Source organism: Lepisosteus oculatus, chromosome 10 (assembly GCF_040954835.1).
Source record: "Lepisosteus oculatus isolate fLepOcu1 chromosome 10, fLepOcu1.hap2, whole genome shotgun sequence".
NCBI lineage: Eukaryota > Metazoa > Chordata > Actinopteri > Semionotiformes > Lepisosteidae > Lepisosteus > Lepisosteus oculatus.
In genome coordinates, this window is record NC_090705.1 from 29,643,239 (window position 1) to 29,662,836 (window position 19,598).

Below are 19,598 nucleotides of genomic sequence, written 5' to 3' on the forward strand. Positions count from 1 at the left end.
ATAAACATATTCAATTTTAATTAACATAATTTGAATGCTACAAGGCTTTAGTTACAGGTCACAACTACCAGCTATACAATCTTCAGATTTTTTAATTGCTTTATCTAATTCAGGGTTGTGGGGAGCCATACTATAGCTTATCCTGACAAGCAAGGGGTGCGAGGCAGGGTCCACCTTGGATGGGATGCCAGTCCATCACAAGACACAAACAGGCAGACACATTCATACCAGGGCCAATTTTCTCAGAAGCCTAACCAGTATGTCGCTGGACTGTGGGAGGAAACCAGAGCCCCCGGAGGAAACCCATGCAAACTCCACACAGGTAGCACCCCAGGTCTAGAATTGAATGTCTGATTTTTAAAACTGGCAGGCTTGAGTGAAGAAGTTTGAATGGGAATGGGAATGAATGGGAATCACAGGGCCCTTGCGCAGTGAGGTACAGTATCAATGTTAACCACAACACCACCATGCCACCTTTAGATCCTCATTTTCCCATTATATACTTCATTATATATATTATGTATCTGCTGAGCTGTCTGGCTTACTCACTGTGGGAAATCTGTGGTCCTGGGACATCATGGTTGTATTTATACCCATTACACTAGTGGTCCCACCTGCCCTGTCTTGTCATCACTGATCATAAGCATAAGCATTGACTACAATAAGCAATACAAGGTTCATTCAAAAGAGTGGTTTGTCAACACTGAAATTGGTATTTATATTTTCCTTGAAGGTGTCCTTTTCCCATTGCCTGTAAATGAATACCCACTATTTCAATTTCAGAAACCAAGCTAGCCTACAGTAAGATGGAACCAGCCAAGCTCACATGACATTAAGCATTATGATGATGATGCATGTCAAGAAATATCAAAGCAACTTAGAATTTTTTAGAAATACTGCTAAGTGGATGATAAAAGCAACGATAGGGTATTTGCTTAAAAAGAGTTTGTAAATTCTACAATATCCGAGAAATATCCATTCTATTTTTGCATTGAGAAATAACTAATTCAGACTACCACATTTGCTGGAATTTTATAGACACTGAAACTTTTCTCAGAAGTTGCAGAAGGACTTCAGAACATTACCTTTGAAATTGATTGTAAATCACGGTCTCCAAAAATAATATTTACGGTCTAGTGTTCTAATGTCTAAAGCACTTAAGATATCACCTCTTGTGACTTACATATTTTATCATCATTGAAAATGTATGTTCATCCCAAGGCATCAGGCACATATTCACGTGTGAAAAGTACTTTAGCTGTAACAGATGTTTTTGATCATAGGTTTTCCTGCTGGTAAAATGTTAACTTTAAAGTGCCTAGTGAGGAGCACTAATTAAGCAAAGGCCAAAGTAATCTGAAAAGACTTGCCTTTTCCCAATTATAGGTTCATTACATTTTCTAATAGAATGTTAAATGCAGTTTTATTTAATTAAAAACATTAAAAACTAATACCTTTATGATTAACCATTTAGTCTCAGCCTGCCAAATTCAATGATTTATAATACTATTAAGGCTAGTGATAAGAGTCAAGTTGTTCATGAGTGGCATGGATTTTCTTTTGTGGTGGTGTTTATGGTGTGTTTTGTTAATTTTGGTAGCATACATTGAACCTCAACTTTTTAAGTATGCAAATATGCACAAATGACATTGAGGTAGTCAGTTAAATCAGGGGGTTCACAACCTTTGTTCTGGGGTCCAAGACCTGCTGGTTTTCATTTTGGTTACAAACAATAATTGGCCACCTCACCCCCATAATTATATCAATTTTAACTCCATTTTCAGTTCTTCCTCATGGTGGAAGGTGCCTTTTAACTAAATCACTCACCTTCATTTCACACAACTTAAGGTCTCTAAATTTTGAATGAAGAAAAAAAAAACAGCGACTGAAGAGGAGTAAAGAGCTTGGCTGGAGTGAAAAGCAGCAGGTATGAGAGTCCCCAGGGCCCTGGAACTCTGGGGAATGGAACTCCTGAGTTAAGCAACAAAGTGTCTCCCTTGGCTACAAAGCAAACATTTAAAATGAGCAAAATTTGTATTTTGCATAATCTACACAATACACATGTATTTCAGAAGGAGTGGCATTAAAAAGGTGTATTAATGTGTATTACACTGTATTATAGTCTTTTAAAATACGTAGAACCACAATTTTCTCCCAAAGCAATGTAAAGGTTAAGGTAAAATTGACAGCTTTCTGTCCTGTAATGCTGTAGTCCCAGTAAATAAAGGAAGGGTTTATGTTCATAGATCAAGATGCCTCTGTGTCCAAAAAGTGACTGTTGGAACAATAGCACTGAAGTCCTGAGATCTGTCAATTTATCTAGAGTGATTTTAAGTAGATGCTCCAAGAAGCTTTCTAATTAAAACTGTAAATGGTGTGACATTCTGATATTCCTGATTTCAGACTCAAGCAACTATTTGTTCGAGATTTAGAATTTGTGAGTTTCTAAAAATTATCTGTTCCGTCATGATCTCGTATCCTCTGGTCTCCAACATTTTGAAAATGCACCATGACGCCCTGTTAATTTATGGTATGACTCCCATCCCTATGCATAACACGTTATTCCACATTTCACTCAGAACTATTATATGAAACAATTACCTTCACATGGTCTTAAGTCCTTCAAGCTGCAAATTTTTGGCTTATATAAATACCAAGAAATCTGCTGTACCATACAAACATTTTAATTGTGTCATTAACAATCAATAACCACTCCTAGTTAGAACATTTCTGCATAAAGAAACTGAGAAACACTTATAAAACAGCCAGTTGTAACAAAATAACCGGTGTTCTCATTGCAAGAAAACTCATAAAAAAGAAATGCACTTTTTATACAGAATATTTATACAGGAATAGCTTCAAATTGGATTGTAAACCAAAGGAAGACACATTGCAAACATCGAATTTCACATAAATTGCATATGTTTTTTTCTAAGGTGTTCTATCTGTTAGTAATTTACCTAAGCTTATTTGCATGATAGTAAAAATTGCATACAACATTTATTGTGAAGCTTTTAGCATGAGTTGCTTAACATATAGCACTTTTATAGGCAACCTTTAAAGCACATTTTCCATTTAAAACTTTTAAGACACTTTTGTTTTACTGCCCATCAAAATACATTTATAAATAGAAAAAATATCAGTACAATAAAATAAAAAAATAAGCGTTACATAACCAAAACTTCCAAAAAATTAATTACATCAGGATGCTGCAGGATCTGCAAATAAATAATGTTAAGACGAGACAAATAAAAGTTGTGTTTCACATTTTAAACCTTTAAGATGAGATTCAGAAAGTTACAGTGACAAAGTTTTTGCAAAAAAATTGAATATCGGCAGTGCCATATAATACAAGGCATTTGTTGGCATAGTTTTTAAAACTGTATCTTTTTTACAGTCAATATATATAATTTATATATTTCTCCTAACAAATAATATCTAAAGAGTAAGCCATACTCTCAAACGCACATTTACTGCGTTAATTTCCAGAGCTCAAGTGGTTTATAATCAAGTTTAGGTTTGAAAGAATAACTTAATGCTTGCCAGCAGGCTTCATATTCAGTACCTAAGGACTTGTCAACTGTGTTCCGAATATCTGCATTTAAAATCCAGCGAACAACAAGTAAACAGTCTATTAATTCCAATGACTTCATCAGTAGCTCAATATCAGTGTATAAACAGATCAAAGGACGTCAAGTGCAGTCTGCGATATCCATGGGTACATATTAATAAGTTTTGTGCAAGTTCTTATAAGAAGCATCAGTCTTTACAGTGAATAATACGGGATTACCAAAAAAAACAGTCCCCCCCCTCCCCCCAAAAAATAAAAACACTCAAAAAAGTCTATTTAAATAGTATTTTCAGTGGCACTGTAAAAAGTTTAAATGAAGGAAATAAAAATACTAATCTTTAGATTCAGAATCTGATTCTGAATTGCCTTCCCCTGACAAATGCTCCTCTATTTTAATGGAAAAGATTGTACTGTTAGTCTGGGTGCTTTCTTCCAAGTCCTTGAGCAGCTCGTCATCTTTATATTCTGCCACATCCACCTCAAAGCCAGAATTGTCTTTTAGCTTCCCATGATGATTTACATAGAAACGCTGGTTCTGAAAGAACTTGATAATGGTGTACTTGGGCAAGTCCAGCTGTGCAGAGAGAGTCTGAATGGCTTCCTCATCAGGGTACAGGCCTACATCTTGTATGAAGCTCTGCAGGATTCCTAGAGCTTCGATGGAGATTTTGGTTCGAGGCCTAGTTTTCTGACGACTCTCGTCCTCTGACTCAGCTGGCGACGCAGTGGAAGGTTGTCTGGGGGGCAGCCGTGGCCCTGCTGGCTGTGGCTGTTGCTGCGATTGCTGCTGCATAGGTTGATGCTGCTGTGGATGTTGCTGCTGCTGTTGGTGCTGCTGCGACTATGGTTAAGGAGACAACAACAGAGCAAAACATCATTTGGGTTTCTTTGGGAGGATATTTATAATTCCTGCTCCACAGCCTTTTACAAGTGTTTTTTTTATTTTTGTAACAAGAAAACAGTTAAAAAATCCCAGCAAGTATGTCCCTCTCAAAGCAAACAATGTACAGTAAATGTACTGTAATAAAGTAGTACAGTAGTACACTGTACAGTAATCATTGTTGTATCAACAGGGCAATTCTATTAACTTATGTAAACGTACACAACAAAGTGTACACATTTGTTTGATAGAATTAATTGCGCAATTCTATCAAAAAACCCTACCTGAGGACAAATCACGAGGTCACTTTTAGTGAAGCCCCATGTTGTCAACAATTAAAAAGTAATTTTTACTGCTTTAAACATTTTATTTCAATTAACATTCCTGAGTATATTTCATGGCTGTCAATTGGATATTACACCATTAAAATATCACTACTCTAAGTAAAATTCTTCATAGTACATTATTAATATTTAATTATATTTAAGATGTTAGATCTTAAGAGAGGGGTTATTAGAACAATTATACAGAAAAGTATTAATTGTAATTGATAACATAAAAATGTAGATGATAATTTTGAATTTACTAAAGGCATAACTAAAGTTAAGACATGACCACCCCCAGCGTTCTTGATTAAATCGGCGCCTATGTTGATGCAATATTGAACATTCCAAATAGGAAGCACTTAGCTAATAACTTGTAGCAGAGGCCCAATAGCTCTGTGTATAGGTTTCACACCCAACTCAGCTAGAAACCAGAAACCATTACTGAGCTGGAGGTTCTGTATCTAAAGTTTGTGAGGGGAAAGAAAAAGCCTGTGCCAGATTTACTTCCCAACTTCACACACTCTACTTTTTATTTGTGTTCATTGTACATTTTTTTAAAAATACCTTATCTTAATCTAAGGGCGTAATCGTTTTTTTTTTTTTTAAATGCATGTGTCAACTTCCGTTCACTTATTCAACATGCTGAAAACTGGGAAACTTTAACTGTTGATTCAGCCTGGTAGTTTGTACGTTTCACACAAAACACACACACCATATCGGGACCACGATTTTTGAAAAAACACATTCAAACACCAGTCATTGCCATTCAATAGCATTAAACTTATTCTTTCTTAGGCAATCTTGCTTTTTCAGGCAGCGAAACGATAATTGGAGTGACTTTAAATTGTAAGGTTGAGGGAGGTGAGATGTATTGATATAACACGGTTAAGCAAAGAGATTCCAGGCAACCTTTTTCCCCCCATAAATATATGAATCAAATTTGATTGCAGTAAAAAGATAGGACAGGGGTATTGCATTGGTAGGAGAACATTATTCTAGATGGCAGCTTTATAACACAGAAACAAAAGGTTGCATACACCAGAATCCCTTAACACTAGCTCAGGTATAATCCACTGGCAAATTATTAAGAGGTTTCTTAAATGTTCAATATCTAAGATTACAGGCTAACCGGACATCTTTTATAGCTATTTGCATACAAGAAAACTACAATTAAGGGATTTTGTTTTGTAATGACAATAAGGAGAAGAATGTAATGTTTTTTAGTATGACCATGATTGATAAAGTTTACATACTGTACATGTACCTATTTTAAAAAAAATACATACCATAATAATTACAAGAGGTTAAGGGTGTACTAGGATGCTATCTTTAAGAGTTGGAAAAAACAGGGAATAGCACATAGTTGTATAGTATACAAAGAAACTAAAGCAGGAGGCTGAAGGGGAAGGACATACATGACCTGCAGCAATATAACTCCCATAGGTCCTGCAGCAATATGTGGTCAAAGTAAGGGAATACTGTTTTTCTGGCATTCATGAGATTCATGAGAATCTCATGCTTCTAATGAGGTTTTACTGTCATTCTACACATGCTACTCATGGGTCCAAATTATATTTGTCTTCAGACAATATACCTGTACAATGTGTCTGCAATGCTTAATCCACCGATAAATAATAATTAATATACAAGATGTAGCAACTCCTTCACAATCTTTAGCCCAACCACGACCCATTGCAAGTTTTCCCACATCTGAACAACAAAATACAGAAAAACATAATCATAGCCTTATAGTTACACTGACCTGCAGAGGATCAGTTGGTACGTGCATCATATGGGGTGGTCGGTCCACATGGTGCTGACTTCCATTGCTCTCCTGTTCATAGATGGCATCTCTTTCTGCCTGAGGAAGACTCAAAAAGCGGCGGATCATGGACAGGTTCTCCCACAAAGTCCTGTTTTCAGGGGAGGGATCCTCTTTCCAGCGAAGCAGCTCACACAACCAACCCTAAGAAGAAAGGAGAAAGTCTTATGCATCAATAAAGGACTCTGCTCTGCTGCCTTCAGGTTTTCTTCAGTCTTCAACAATCAAAGAGAAGTCACCACTTAAAAACAATTCCAGTAGATTTAAAAGTTTTTGTTAGTGTCAATGATGACCGATAAAAACTTCTCAAAAATGAAGAGTTCTTTTTTTCAAGTCAGAATAGTACTAGAATCTCACATTTTGAAACTAGCAAGAAAAAAGAAGTTTAGACAAATAAAAAGAACAGGTATTGCATAACCACAGGAGTGTCAGAATTCGAATATCCAAACCAATCTACATGAAGAAGGGTTTAAAAAAAAATAAAGAAAATAAAGAAAAGCTTTATATTTGAACTAGGTAAATGCTTTCACACTTTGAAAATACACAGCTTTACAGAAAGAGATTGGTGCTTAAATACGCTTTTTATACATTTTAAAGTGTATACATTTATTTTAGTGTAAGGGAAGCTAGGGAACCTAAATAAAACATTAAAAGAAAAACCTGTAAATCTTTAGATAAAACAATACTTCATTTATGAAGGTGCACTGTTCATTTAATGACTGTTCTGGGGAAACAGCTTGGACAGCCTTTGTTGAAACATACATATATAGTTTAGCGCTCTGTCAGAAAATTAAGCCTGTTTCTTTTTCGTTCCATCGCAATCTGTTTAGTCGCTCTGTTTTGTCAGTTTAGCACTTGGAAGCCTCAAAGAAAGCTGGAGTGAAGCTGTTTGGACAGCACTGGGCCTGGCACAGTGTCAGGCCGACAGCAATAATCTACAACAGTACGCAGCAGCACCTTTCAATTGTGCAGGATTATAAAAGGCATTTCAGGAAACGGCTTTCTTAGTTTAAACTATGAACCAGTTTGTTCACCACACAGAAAGATGATGCTCCGCTGCAAAGCTGAGATAAGTATTGGACTCTTTACTTAGCTTCTAACTCCTCCCAAGGAAGGGACATCAAAACATGCAAGAAAACAAAGAAGAGCCCACCTTGTTCTGCAGCCATGTTTTTTTTTTTTTAAATTGTGCTCTTTGGGATTTGGGTTTGGAATTTATTTAAATGTGGCAGAATAAGGAACACTCACTCCAAAGTCCAAAACCACAAGGAATGAAGCAATCCAACACAATATACACTCGTATATCCAAATTAGATTAAAATGTAAACCATACAACATAGTCCGATAAAAGAGATCCAGAATAGTACACTTTAATGAGACCTTTAGTCCTCTATTTTAACAACCTCACTGTAAATGAGGTGATGAGGTCAATGCAAAATTCACAATTGAGGTTTTGAGAGAGCAAAATATTCTTAAACAAGGCATACTTAGCAAAAAAGTACACCCTCACTTTGTGGACAGCAACTTCCTGCAGAAGCATCTTTGGGCTGAGTTAAATAGAAGCATTTTCCTTATATTCCATTATTATATTCTTTCAGTTTCCAGTGTCTTATATTACCAAAAAAAGATGCAGAGAGTGTTAGTTTGGATGGTACAACAGGGCTAACTGACCATTTATTTTATCACTCACTAATTAAGCAGTCATAAAACACATTTTATAATGCCTAAAAGAGTAAGCTTTATTCAATCAAGGTAAGAAGTTGCTAGCAGACAATAATAGTATCTAAATGAATTTCACTTGCATACACTTTGATGCATACAAGTGTCAAAGTTTTAACATTCTGTTTAAAGTATACACATGAAACTTAAATACACTAAATTAGAATTATGTAGTGAAATCCAAGGAAATGTCTACACTAATACATTTAATCTTTTACCATCTTTTTTTTATTAATTAGAACAGAAAGACATTTCTAGTATTCAATTGAATACAATTTAAGCTTTCACAACCAACAGACACCATTGTCAACACTAAAACCTAGATATTAATAAGTCACTGATACTGAGCCTTCTTATCCTCTTTGTGGTCTGAAAAGAAAGCACTGCCGAATACTGGTTTATTGGCCTTTTTCGGGATTAACCAGTGAAAACAATACAAACAGGCTAATAAAGCTTAATCAAATCATTTTCCACAGTAGAATCAGAGTCTTTTACAGCATTTTAAAGCATTCTAGTTAAACATGAAGAAAAAGCTTTTTTTTAAAAAACATTGGTTTCAGTGTTCCTAGCAGATGGCACTTAATGTTTAGGTACAAACGGGGAAAAAAATAGAAAAACCAATGAAGACACCCTCATAGGTTGTTAGGCCACCATATGTGGCAAGTATAGCTCTAACGAGCCATTGAGTCTACCAGAGTCTGGAATTCTGCACGAGAAATGTAGCATTATTCTTCCACAAGAATATTTGAGGTGCTGTTCCGGTGTGTCCTATAATTGCTTGAATGGATTCGGATCTGGCGACTGAGAAAGCAATGACATGAGGGTAGCATCACTGTCATGCTCATCACGTCATTGGGCAATCACACGTGTTCTGTGGATAGCACATATATTGTAAGAAAGGGCTTTCTCACAGGTGTGGTTCATACATTAAACAAATAACATCCCAGCATGCTTAGTGACATGTACAGAAATGCTGGATAGCCTCGGTTGTCTATAATTATGATGGGCCTTTAAAGAGGCAGAATTGTTGAGGTGCGTTTGGCTGGAGCTTCAACGACCAAGATAGTTCAATTTGCCGATGATTCATGAGCAATGCAGGTGGAAATGAATATTTAATATCATATAAAGCTTTTATCATCAGCTCATATCAGTTAATATATACCAGAGTTTCAGCAAACCCAGTAGTCACCTCAGCTAAGGTGCCAAATGTTTAACATATTTGATCATTTTAACAGGTTATCCACTTAAAACAACTTAACTGGTATAATTCTCACCAACTGTCAGCCACTTTATAAGGTGGCCAGTGAGACAGCCCTCGACCTGCAAAACAGCTCTGCTGTTTTTGCTCCCAACATGCTGCACATGGCTGAGGGAAATTTCAATTCTATAGAACCTCGCTACAAATAATGCAGAAGTAGGATTTGCTATATAAATGTAGCACTATATAGAACATTTGAATAAAGAACAAATGTAAAGTAAATTGACTTGTGTTAATTGTGCAGGTAGCTTTTCTCACAGATAGTGTTTACCTCCTCTTGATACAAAAAGCTTACAGGAAATGGATTTAAGGGTTCCCTAGAACTAGAAAAGTATAGAAAATAAAGTCACTTTACAAAAAGGGGGAACAATCGTGAAACATATTTGCTCCAAATGACAAGATTAGGTTCATTGTTAAGAGCTAAATCTACTTTATACAAATATATTGTATTCAAAGTGAAACCCAGTAACATTTCAGACAAGGGAAGAAAATTCTTGTTAAAGACAATGCACTGTTGTTGTTTTTTTATATTGGCACAAGCCCAGCACGAAAATGTTATGCAGATAAATTCAAAGATAATATGTTGAAACCTGTTATTCACAGCAAACAACTCTGCAAAGTTATGCACTGTATTGTAAATACACAACTAAATAACACTGAACTCCACATCCATCTGCCACAGAAGAAATATTAATGTGCACTTGCCTATGTTCTAACAGCATATGTGAATCTCTTGCAACAATAAGCAAACACATGCTGAAAATAGAATCTGAACGGACGCATTTTGAGGGAATCTTATTATGCAAATATAACAGCTCTAAGCAGTTATTCAAATTTTCTTGGCGAACAGCAAACATGGAGAGGGAAAATGGGCCAATGCCCCTGATGAACTTACAATCAACTGTAAACAGCTTCATTGATGACAGTAGCCCCTACTAATTTCTGCTATCTATGCACTAGATTAAAATCCAAAGCATTCAAAGCATTTTATAACACATCAAGTCTGCATTTTACTAAGCTCTCTTAAGAACTCAGATTCAACATAGGTTTTAACACTGCCTTATACAAATAGTTACTGACAAGCAGGGTTGCTAACTCATCGTCAGTGACAAGAAGAACAAAGTTAATGAATATTCTTATTTACTTCATACCCCACACCACACAACGGTATGTTTAAATTAGCTGCACTGCATATGTAGTAGATCTGCTTCTACTTTTGTCTTAAGCAAAAAGATTGTGTTAGCTAGCACATTGTGTTGTCTCCAAGTAGAATTGAATAACATTAATACTTTAAATTAAAGCACACCTACCTATGCAAACCTATATCATTTCAAACAAAAACCCATTTAAAAATAAAACCTGATTATTTATTGATTCCAAGAAACGTTTTTGTAGATTTCCCTGCAAACAATGTGTAGTCAATATCTTCTAAAACTAAAAACTAAAATAAGATTCTAAAATCGTTAACTACGATTGTGCCAAAAACACTTAATGATTAAGAAGGCAAAACACTTAAAATTAATACATTTCTTAACATCAGGTCTTAACCAAGGCCTGGTTTTGGATAACAGGAACAAAACCAACAGGAGTACAATGGGATACTAGCTTTGTGGAGATACATTTATGAACATCTGTTCTGGCGAAGAAATGCGTCTCATCTGTAAAGCCTCAACACCTACTGTCTGAAATTTTGCAACATGCACTAAGATCTGTGTAAGGTTGTAACCTCTGACTACCTACAGTATAGCACTTGTCAGCCTGTGTTCATTTGAAGTCTAAAGTAAAGTGTTCCTAAGCAGGTTAAAGGTCTTCCGTTACATAACAGTAGGGGTCTAGACACAGCAAGTGAAACTCCTTATGTGGAGCATAAATTTTTAAAAGCCCTCCGTTAACACGCAGATGGGAGTGCCAAATGTTTCTCATGCACAATGCAAACATGCTGGGAAAATAATCCTCCATTTCCACACAGACAATGTTATTTTTGTTTATGTTTGGCATTTTCTATTCGCAGGACATCCTGTCATTTTCACTTCGATCAGCTTAGTTTGCAGGTTTTCAAATCTGCATGCAGTCTGATAAAACAGAAACTTACCCCAAAACAATTGTTGCCCCTGAAAAACAATCCCAGATCTTGGTACAATGGAATTCACAAAGGCTCCAAAGTAGATGTGAAAGCATTTTAAATTATTTACTAGGTTAAAAGGGTGAGCTGATGCTTTAAATACATCAGATTTCATCATCTAAGCCATTTTTGTTGGTAAAGTGGTATTGATCTCAGTAAATGCTTAAAATTAACTATTTCTCATAGAGAGTTATTTGATTAAAGGCATTAAAGTTGAGTATAAGAAATATTACACTTTTTTCCAGTGGTATCATTTGTTAATTTAATAAGGACAATAGCCTGTCATGTCCAGGAGTAAGACTGTTCCTTATTCTCTGTGGTGCTATAATGTTCATAACCTTTATAGCTCATAAGTAAGGTGTAGCATATACAGTATACAAACCAGGAGTTAATTTGGATTTCAGGCTTATATACAAACTAGCAACTTTTAGATAAATTTAAGACACTTAAATTAAAGTCAACTGTTTAATCTAGAAATACTCCTGGGTGTTTATTAGGTACTGAGCTTTAAGTAGATGTTCATAAGATAACATTTCTTTGTCATTTGGAAGGTCCCTGTCAGCTTTCATTAAAAGGTTTTTTTAAAAAGAAAACTTAGTGAAATATGATTTTAGGGTCTTCATTTATTGTTAAACCATATATTTGGCTTTCTAAATAAATACGGATAAAAATACCAACTATTACAGGACTCTAATGATCACTAGAATAACGGAGTTAAGCCTGGTGTCATAGCTGAATTCCACTCCAGGTTTATGTAATCTAGCCTACCTAAAGTTTCTCTTAATTCAACTGGAAAGCAATTTCTCACTTTTCCACCTGAACTGTTATGTATTGGAGCTGCTGGTGTTTAATGGCTGCACCGTGTCAACAAGGTGGGTTCAGTACTTCAGTGGGAGATGAAGCTTGTGCCCTCCTTTATTAAACATAAAGCTCTTTGGGATCAAAAGCACTATATAAATGCGATTGTTCTTATTTTACTAGCATAATGATGCAATTATAATGGCTTAACTGTTAATAGTTTAAACACCAGCACCCTTGGCATTTTCATGCTTTAGAAGGGACAAAATGGTGAATTTCAGACACTCAGTCTCATAACATTGTTCCTCCATGATATTTACATGTACTAAATGCTAACCTCAAGTAAATACACCAAACAATGGTGAACTTTAAAGACCTAAATGGGTCTCTTCTAGAAAGTATGTATTTTAGGCTCTTGTTGAACTTTCTTTCTAGAACTGTCCCAGGTATGCACCTTGATAATATACAATACTTCTTTTCCAAAAATATTTCACCAGACCTATTTTATGCAGATTTCACAACAAAAAAACAAACTACACAAATGGAAAAGTCATGTTGTGCAATAATCCATCTTGTAGGCATCTTACATATTATAGAAATATATTATAAATTTAAATTATCTGTTCAAATCTCAGCTGGTTCAGTCTGTGCTTGTAGGTAAATAGTTTGTGCTAATTTACCATACCTAAACAAAATACATACAGACAGGCATTTTAGATTAGAAACTCATGCTAAAACAGTAAGTAGAGGGTTAAATTTCCTAAACTACCAATGGACCCTGTATTAAAGGTGAAAAGGGCTAAATTAAGGACAATTAAAACTGCAATAACAAGAAGACATGATCTATTTTGAATAAGTAAGTGAACAAAGAATGGCTGATTTTTTTTCTCAACATGTGGTTTTCATTTGAGAAAAATGAACAAGCTGTTTGTGGTTAAACTGTCTAATCGGCTGTTATCAGCCTTGCAGTGCGTTCAAGATTTACAGGATATTTCAGCTTCTGTGGCACATTAGCTAAAGAGAGAGAGCAAGAGAGAGCAAGCAGGCAAGGGAGGGAGAGAGGGAGGGGAAAAGGGAAGGAGGGGGAAAGCTTATAGCAAGGACTAATATTTCCAATGCAGCAGCACTCACACTACATCTGGTTCTGCTGGTAGCGGCAGTTAAATTGAAATATTTCACAGCGTGTGTCAGAAACATGCAGAATGGTAATTATGACAGATCTGATTAAGCCTGAGTGCCACCAGCTCCCCGGCCGGCTCCGGTTGTGCAGGTGTGACCTTGTGCGTGCCTGCGTGTGTAAATAAAATTAATTACAAGCAAGGGGGCGAAAGCTTCAGTGACATCACAAAGCAGAGGAACTCCCAAGGGGGGGACCCTAATGGAATATTTTCCCTGAGTCTAATAATACAGTTCATATTGACTTGAGGTAATTAGTGGGATCATTAAAGCAGTTTTCCCGGCGTATTTGGCTGCCTGATCAGATTAGCGAAAATGTTCTTCAGAACAAGCCCTGTGTGGTCTGCCAAAGGAGAAGGAAATAAAAAAGCAACAAAGCATATTTTTGGAACGATAAGCAGAGATGGGTCTGCATTTCAGTGGCTCAGATATAAGAATCTTTCTGGAATAAAAAAGGGAAATAAGGCAAAAATGATAATACTGACATGCTGTTGAAGATTTTGGACATCTATGAACCACTGGTCATATAGTCTGGGATTGGGTTTTATCTGGAAAAGGAAAAGAAAAACTGTCCTGCCCAATAAGGGAAGACAAAGAGAGCTCCTTTCTAGGTAGGATTGTATTTTTTGGCTATAATTTATAGGATGAATTATTAATTTACAAGTAAGTCCCTAGTTCAAGAAACTGTCTCTTTAATAATACAGAGCGACCTCTGTTTCCGTTACCCTGGAAACTCAATACCCAAGCAACAAAATAAATAAATCAATCAATAAATAAACAGCAATGGCCATTTTCCTTTCTGGATATGCACATCCTACCCCTCCTCCCCACTTTATGTTCATCTTCATCTCTTCCCCAACGGAAAAAAAAGCTTATTTGAAGTCAACCCAATCACAAATTAAGGAAAGCCCAATAAACAAACATGATTTAAGGCCAACCCATCTGTTTATGGCTTCTGAACTGTTCCCAGAAAATAAATATTTGTATGTATGTTTCCATCATAAAGCTTCCGTTACAGCTTTGTTATTGGTGTTTTAGCCATTGTAAAAACTGTGTGATTCTTTTATACTTTCAGGAGTTGCTACCAGATCTAGTATGAAAATCAGTAAACTGGATACAACTTCATTTTGAATTTCTTCGCGATACAGAATACTCATCATTACCCATCTGATACAGCCCTTACACCCACTACCACCTGCGTCACTTGTTAAATCCTCTTTTGATTATCAAGTCCGCCCGATTAATGTAGTATTGCCATTATGGAAAAGGAAACATTAGGCCAGGTTATTAGACTTGGTTCTTGCTGTCAACCTCAATTCCAAACTCTATGACAAATCCCTGTATACTGCAGTACCTGTGTAAGATGACCTCTCATTAACTCTCTGAGCAAGAAGGGGCAATCTGTTTTTAATGGGACATGAGCAGGCAGATGAGGTAAAGTCACAGTAACACAGAGAGGGCACAGATTAAAGCTAATCAGAAAACTGAGAGTAGCTAGTGCATTGTTATAAGTGAAAATCTATTTTAGATGCAAGGGAACTGGCCATCGATTCCCCCAAGGCTTCGGTGAGCATGCTCCCTACCCAAAATCGTAACATGCCAAGCTCTGTCACAGATGGTAGACTTTGACAGCTCCCATCCGTGGCATCGATACTCTACAGTTCTGCACAAGATCAGTGACATTCTGTCTCATTAGAGCCATGCTAATTATCACAGCTAGTTTCAGGGGAAACCATGTGTTGCAATGGTCAATTTGAAGGAGTTTGTGCATCAACAAACTGGTAATAAGGACCATGCTCCTTATTATGTGACAGCAGGCTGCCTGTGATCTGATTTATGGAATCAGAAACACTCAGGATGAATCGGGGCATGCTAACATGAAAACAATTTGTATTAATGAATACAACTGACATTTCTTAATAGTGTTCAGTGAAACCAATGGCTATATTACCAAGGCTTTGCTCTTTATGGGTATCCAGCTAGCTGTAGGACTGTAAAGGTTATCAGTTCTTTCTAATCAAACATGATTTGGCACTAGGGGTCAGAGAAGGAAGTGCCGTTCCTTCTCAAGAGAGATCATCGAAATATGATAAAACACTTTAGAACTTAGAATTTGATTCATGCAAAACAAATCCATTTCTTAATGTCTTCCCTTTGTCATTTTACCTTTGGTCACTATTTGCTGCTTGTATTGCACATCTAACTGCAAAATGGGGAAGAAAAAATGCAAAAAAACAGTACATTCAAATGAGTACTAACTGGAATTTCTTCTTAGTTAAGAACAAGACTACAAATATGATCACTTTAACAACTGAGGCACAAAATAAAAAGGCAAAGAAGCCTAACCATAAAAACAAAGGGCCAAATTACATCAGAATCTTAAATGCATCTTTAAAACCTGGCCAACCAAACAATGGAGCAACAGCTGTTCCTGTCTAACTGCACTGTATGACCCTCCTAGTCAACACACAGGCAACAGTTTAGGAGGATGCTCTGCTCATCAGGATAAACTATAGCAAATTCTAGAACTATAGCCAATCATCTCTCTCTATAGAGCCACCTGTTCGAAAGCAGCTTTTATAAACCAGGAAATAATTTTCACCCCCCCTAAACATTTTTGAAGTTAAAAAGTGCTTGTATGACTTGCATTGTAAAATAGAATTGGATAAATACTTTGTATGTATACAAGTATTATCCATACTAAAAGCTATCAAGGGTTAATAATCTTCTGTATAGCTGATTTGTGAAATATGTTAAGATGTTGATGAAACAGAAAAAAGAACTTGACCTTTTAAACAGTTTATAAATGATTATTGTGTATTATCACTACAAAAGGCTCATTCAAGCTGTGGTGCAAAAAGCAACTGAACTACAAGAGTACATGTAATGTGCTTCTCTTCAGTTTTAATAAGGAAACTGGCTCAAAATCTGCTAAAAGACAGGTAGACAAAAATGAGGTTTGCTAACAGCAGGTTAAATAACTTGCAGACTTATGCATTGCAGATTTACATATGATATATATTGTGTAATATAATACTGACAGAGCAGGTGCATTTTGATTATTATCCCATTACAGGAATATAAAAACAAAACTACTTTGATAAGATTTCAGTTTAATAAGCATCAGAACAGCAAGAACATTGTTTTCCCTAGTAGTAAATTTTCTAAAATGACAGCAGCAGCTGAATGACTTGGCTTTAACGTTATTTTTCATTATTCCACTGGGAACAGTGTTTATAATTGGTGTGCTGTAGTTTGTTGCCAAAATGTCACAACCTTGTCTACTATGGACTTGTATCCTGTGTGAATGACTGCTCTGAAAGGGTGACAATGGAAACAGCTGTCAGTTATTTGTAGCCTTCGCTGTTCTCCGGGCCTCAATGGAGTCTCTTAAAATCCTATACCTGAATTTAATTCTAAATAAAAGAAGGCTTCCAAACAAAATGTCTGCAGTGTAGATGAAGGAGACATGAAAAGATGTTCAGGAAGCTTGACCTTCCACCGTTATAAGCAACAAGTAACATTGACATCAGAATGAAATATACTCAACAAATGATGAAAAAGCACATTTTTTAAACATAAAATAAAAATTTTAACTAACAAGGTACAAAAAAATAGAATATTCCATAGAAACTTACAATTAAAATTGTGTCAAAATGTCTATATATACAAATCTGACAACCGGACCTGGACACACCTCGGTATGGTGAGGCCTAATCTTTTTATTAATCCTCAGTGGAAACCATATGGCTGATGTGGGTGGAATCAAAATCCCCTCCCCCCTTCCAGTTCCCCCCCCCCAGGTCTTTCTGGTCCTGAGGGACAACAGCAGCAGCAACACTAAAGCCTTCCCTCCATCTCTGAAGGTTGTACCAAGTGTGCCACACAACAATGCTCATGCCAGCCTCTTCACCAGAATGCCAAGACTCCATTTTGCGTGCCATGACTGAGAATTCCTATACTGTATACAGCAAGCATGGCAATCAGATATGCATATGCTGCCTTCTGCTAGGATTGCAAGCCAGTCCCCTTAAGTATTAGGAAGTGCCCCAGCTGCCCACAGAGTCTATATTACGAGATGGAGCTTCTGATAATGACTCTCCCAGGCACCCTTTTAGCTACATAATTAGCACTGTTCTTATCTTGAGCTGAATTCAAACCAGAGATGAATAGAAAGACTATGTGGAAGCACAGTGTTGAAATATAAAAAGTGCCTGTCAACCACCCAAATCTCTTGAAAAATAATTTTCTGAAGACAATTCAATGTATTTGCTGCAACAAAACCCTCACAAAATGAATGGGGTGGCCTTTATTTTCCCCATCTTTGAACCCCCTGACAAAAACACTGGTTTATGCATCAAACTGCAATTTGATAAAACAAAGATATCTTAAGCTATAATCAGCTCAATCAGCAAAACATACTGATACTTTGAGATAATTTGGGCCTTAATCAAATTGAATTTTACGCTGAGTAAGGTTCTGAATAATGTTAACCTGCACACATACAGATATACAAAACCTTTATTAAAACTGCAATTAAAAAAAATTCCAGCAACCCCATTATTACAGATTTAAATGACAGTAATTTTACTTGCAAAACCCATGATTCATGGTTGGGTTGCTCTCTGAGATAGATTACAGCGCCTGATGTATGACATATTCAGAGCTATGCTAATGTAAACACACTTGTTTAAACATAAAACATCTTCTGGTGTTCTCAAACCCACAATAAAGGAGATGTGTCATTGTGGAAATTATTACTTTGAAAGTGATTGTGGGTTTTGAAACTATGCGGCCTTGTATTCCTTTAATTTTCTTTAGGCCAAAGTATAGATTCCCTTATTTTTCCTCTCTAAAAACTCTCAAACTGTTGTCCATTCTGATTATTTTCACATTCAGGTGAAAAAAGGCTCTAAAATAGTCCTTGTCAAATTTAATGGACAGTGGCCGAAAGATTAAAACTGATTGATGTTAGTATACTGCAAGTTCCAACATGTGAAGCTTTTCAAGCATGCCTGAATACATACCAAATTTTAAACCGTAAGACCCTCATAAAGCTCACTGCCTAAAAAAATATTCAATTAAAATCTAATCTGATGTCATTTTTTCCACACTTCACACAAGTACAAAAGAGAAACTTTTTAAATGGAGATTATGGTTAAAATACACACAAAGATATAATTAAATTAATTAAACTGAAAGAAAATTAGAATAAGTGTTGTGAGAAAGAACATAGCTGCTTAACCCAGTTTTTTGTTTTAATGCATTTATCACATCTTACTTGGCTTTTTGATGCTGCAACCTTCGCGAACAGGGCTTGAGATACTTTAGCCCTCTTCATTTCCTGCTGTATCTCATCATAGATGGAAGCATTAATATTCAAGACACAACTGTCCGGTTTTCCATTCCTTTCTATGGGGATAGGAGATGGTTTCACCTAGATAAAGAAAATAATGGGATTATTCAGATACACCAGGGAAAACCCACCTCACAAAAAATGTCAATTAAACCATATTTATAATTGGATTACACAGCACCAAAGAGACTTTTTTGAGTTACCCAAACAAAGTGGATTCCTATTCTCAGAACCCTAACTTTGACAATAATTACGCAAGCTGCACTGCAGCAAATTTTATCTTTTGCAGTGTGTGTTATCCTGAAAAGTCATTATACTATAATCTTTCATTGCTTCTGAATGATAAAAAATTGATTGATCAATAATGACTTAAGTAATCTGAATACTCAAGATTAAGACTAGCTACAAAGATCACATGTAATTGGATTTTTTCCAAGTCATGACAGAGAAATGACCATCTTATACATTAAAAACTGCCACACCCAACTGTTTTCAAACTGGAAATATTGTAATAGTGCTGTGGCTAATAAACCATGATATACATGTCATGCATTAATGTAATTCTCTATT

At 36.1% G+C, this 19,598-nt stretch overlaps 1 protein-coding gene across 6 annotated transcripts in view; it reads right to left on the reverse strand.

The window, feature by feature from the left end:
- Nucleotides 1-2,668: 2,668 nt before the first annotated feature.
- Nucleotides 2,669-19,598, reverse strand: part of satb1a (SATB homeobox 1a) — a 54,622-nt gene continuing 37,692 nt past the window's right edge. For all 6 annotated transcript variants that reach the window (XM_015357520.2, XM_015357523.2, XM_015357526.2 and 3 more), the window contains 3 exons: nt 18,954-19,109; nt 6,540-6,743; nt 2,669-4,412 (listed from right to left, as the gene is read on the reverse strand). In XM_015357520.2, the coding sequence (XP_015213006.2) occupies nt 3,903-4,412; nt 6,540-6,743; nt 18,954-19,109 (870 nt within the window). In that variant the 3' untranslated portion in view covers nt 2,669-3,902. The remainder of the gene's footprint in view (nt 4,413-6,539; nt 6,744-18,953; nt 19,110-19,598) is intronic.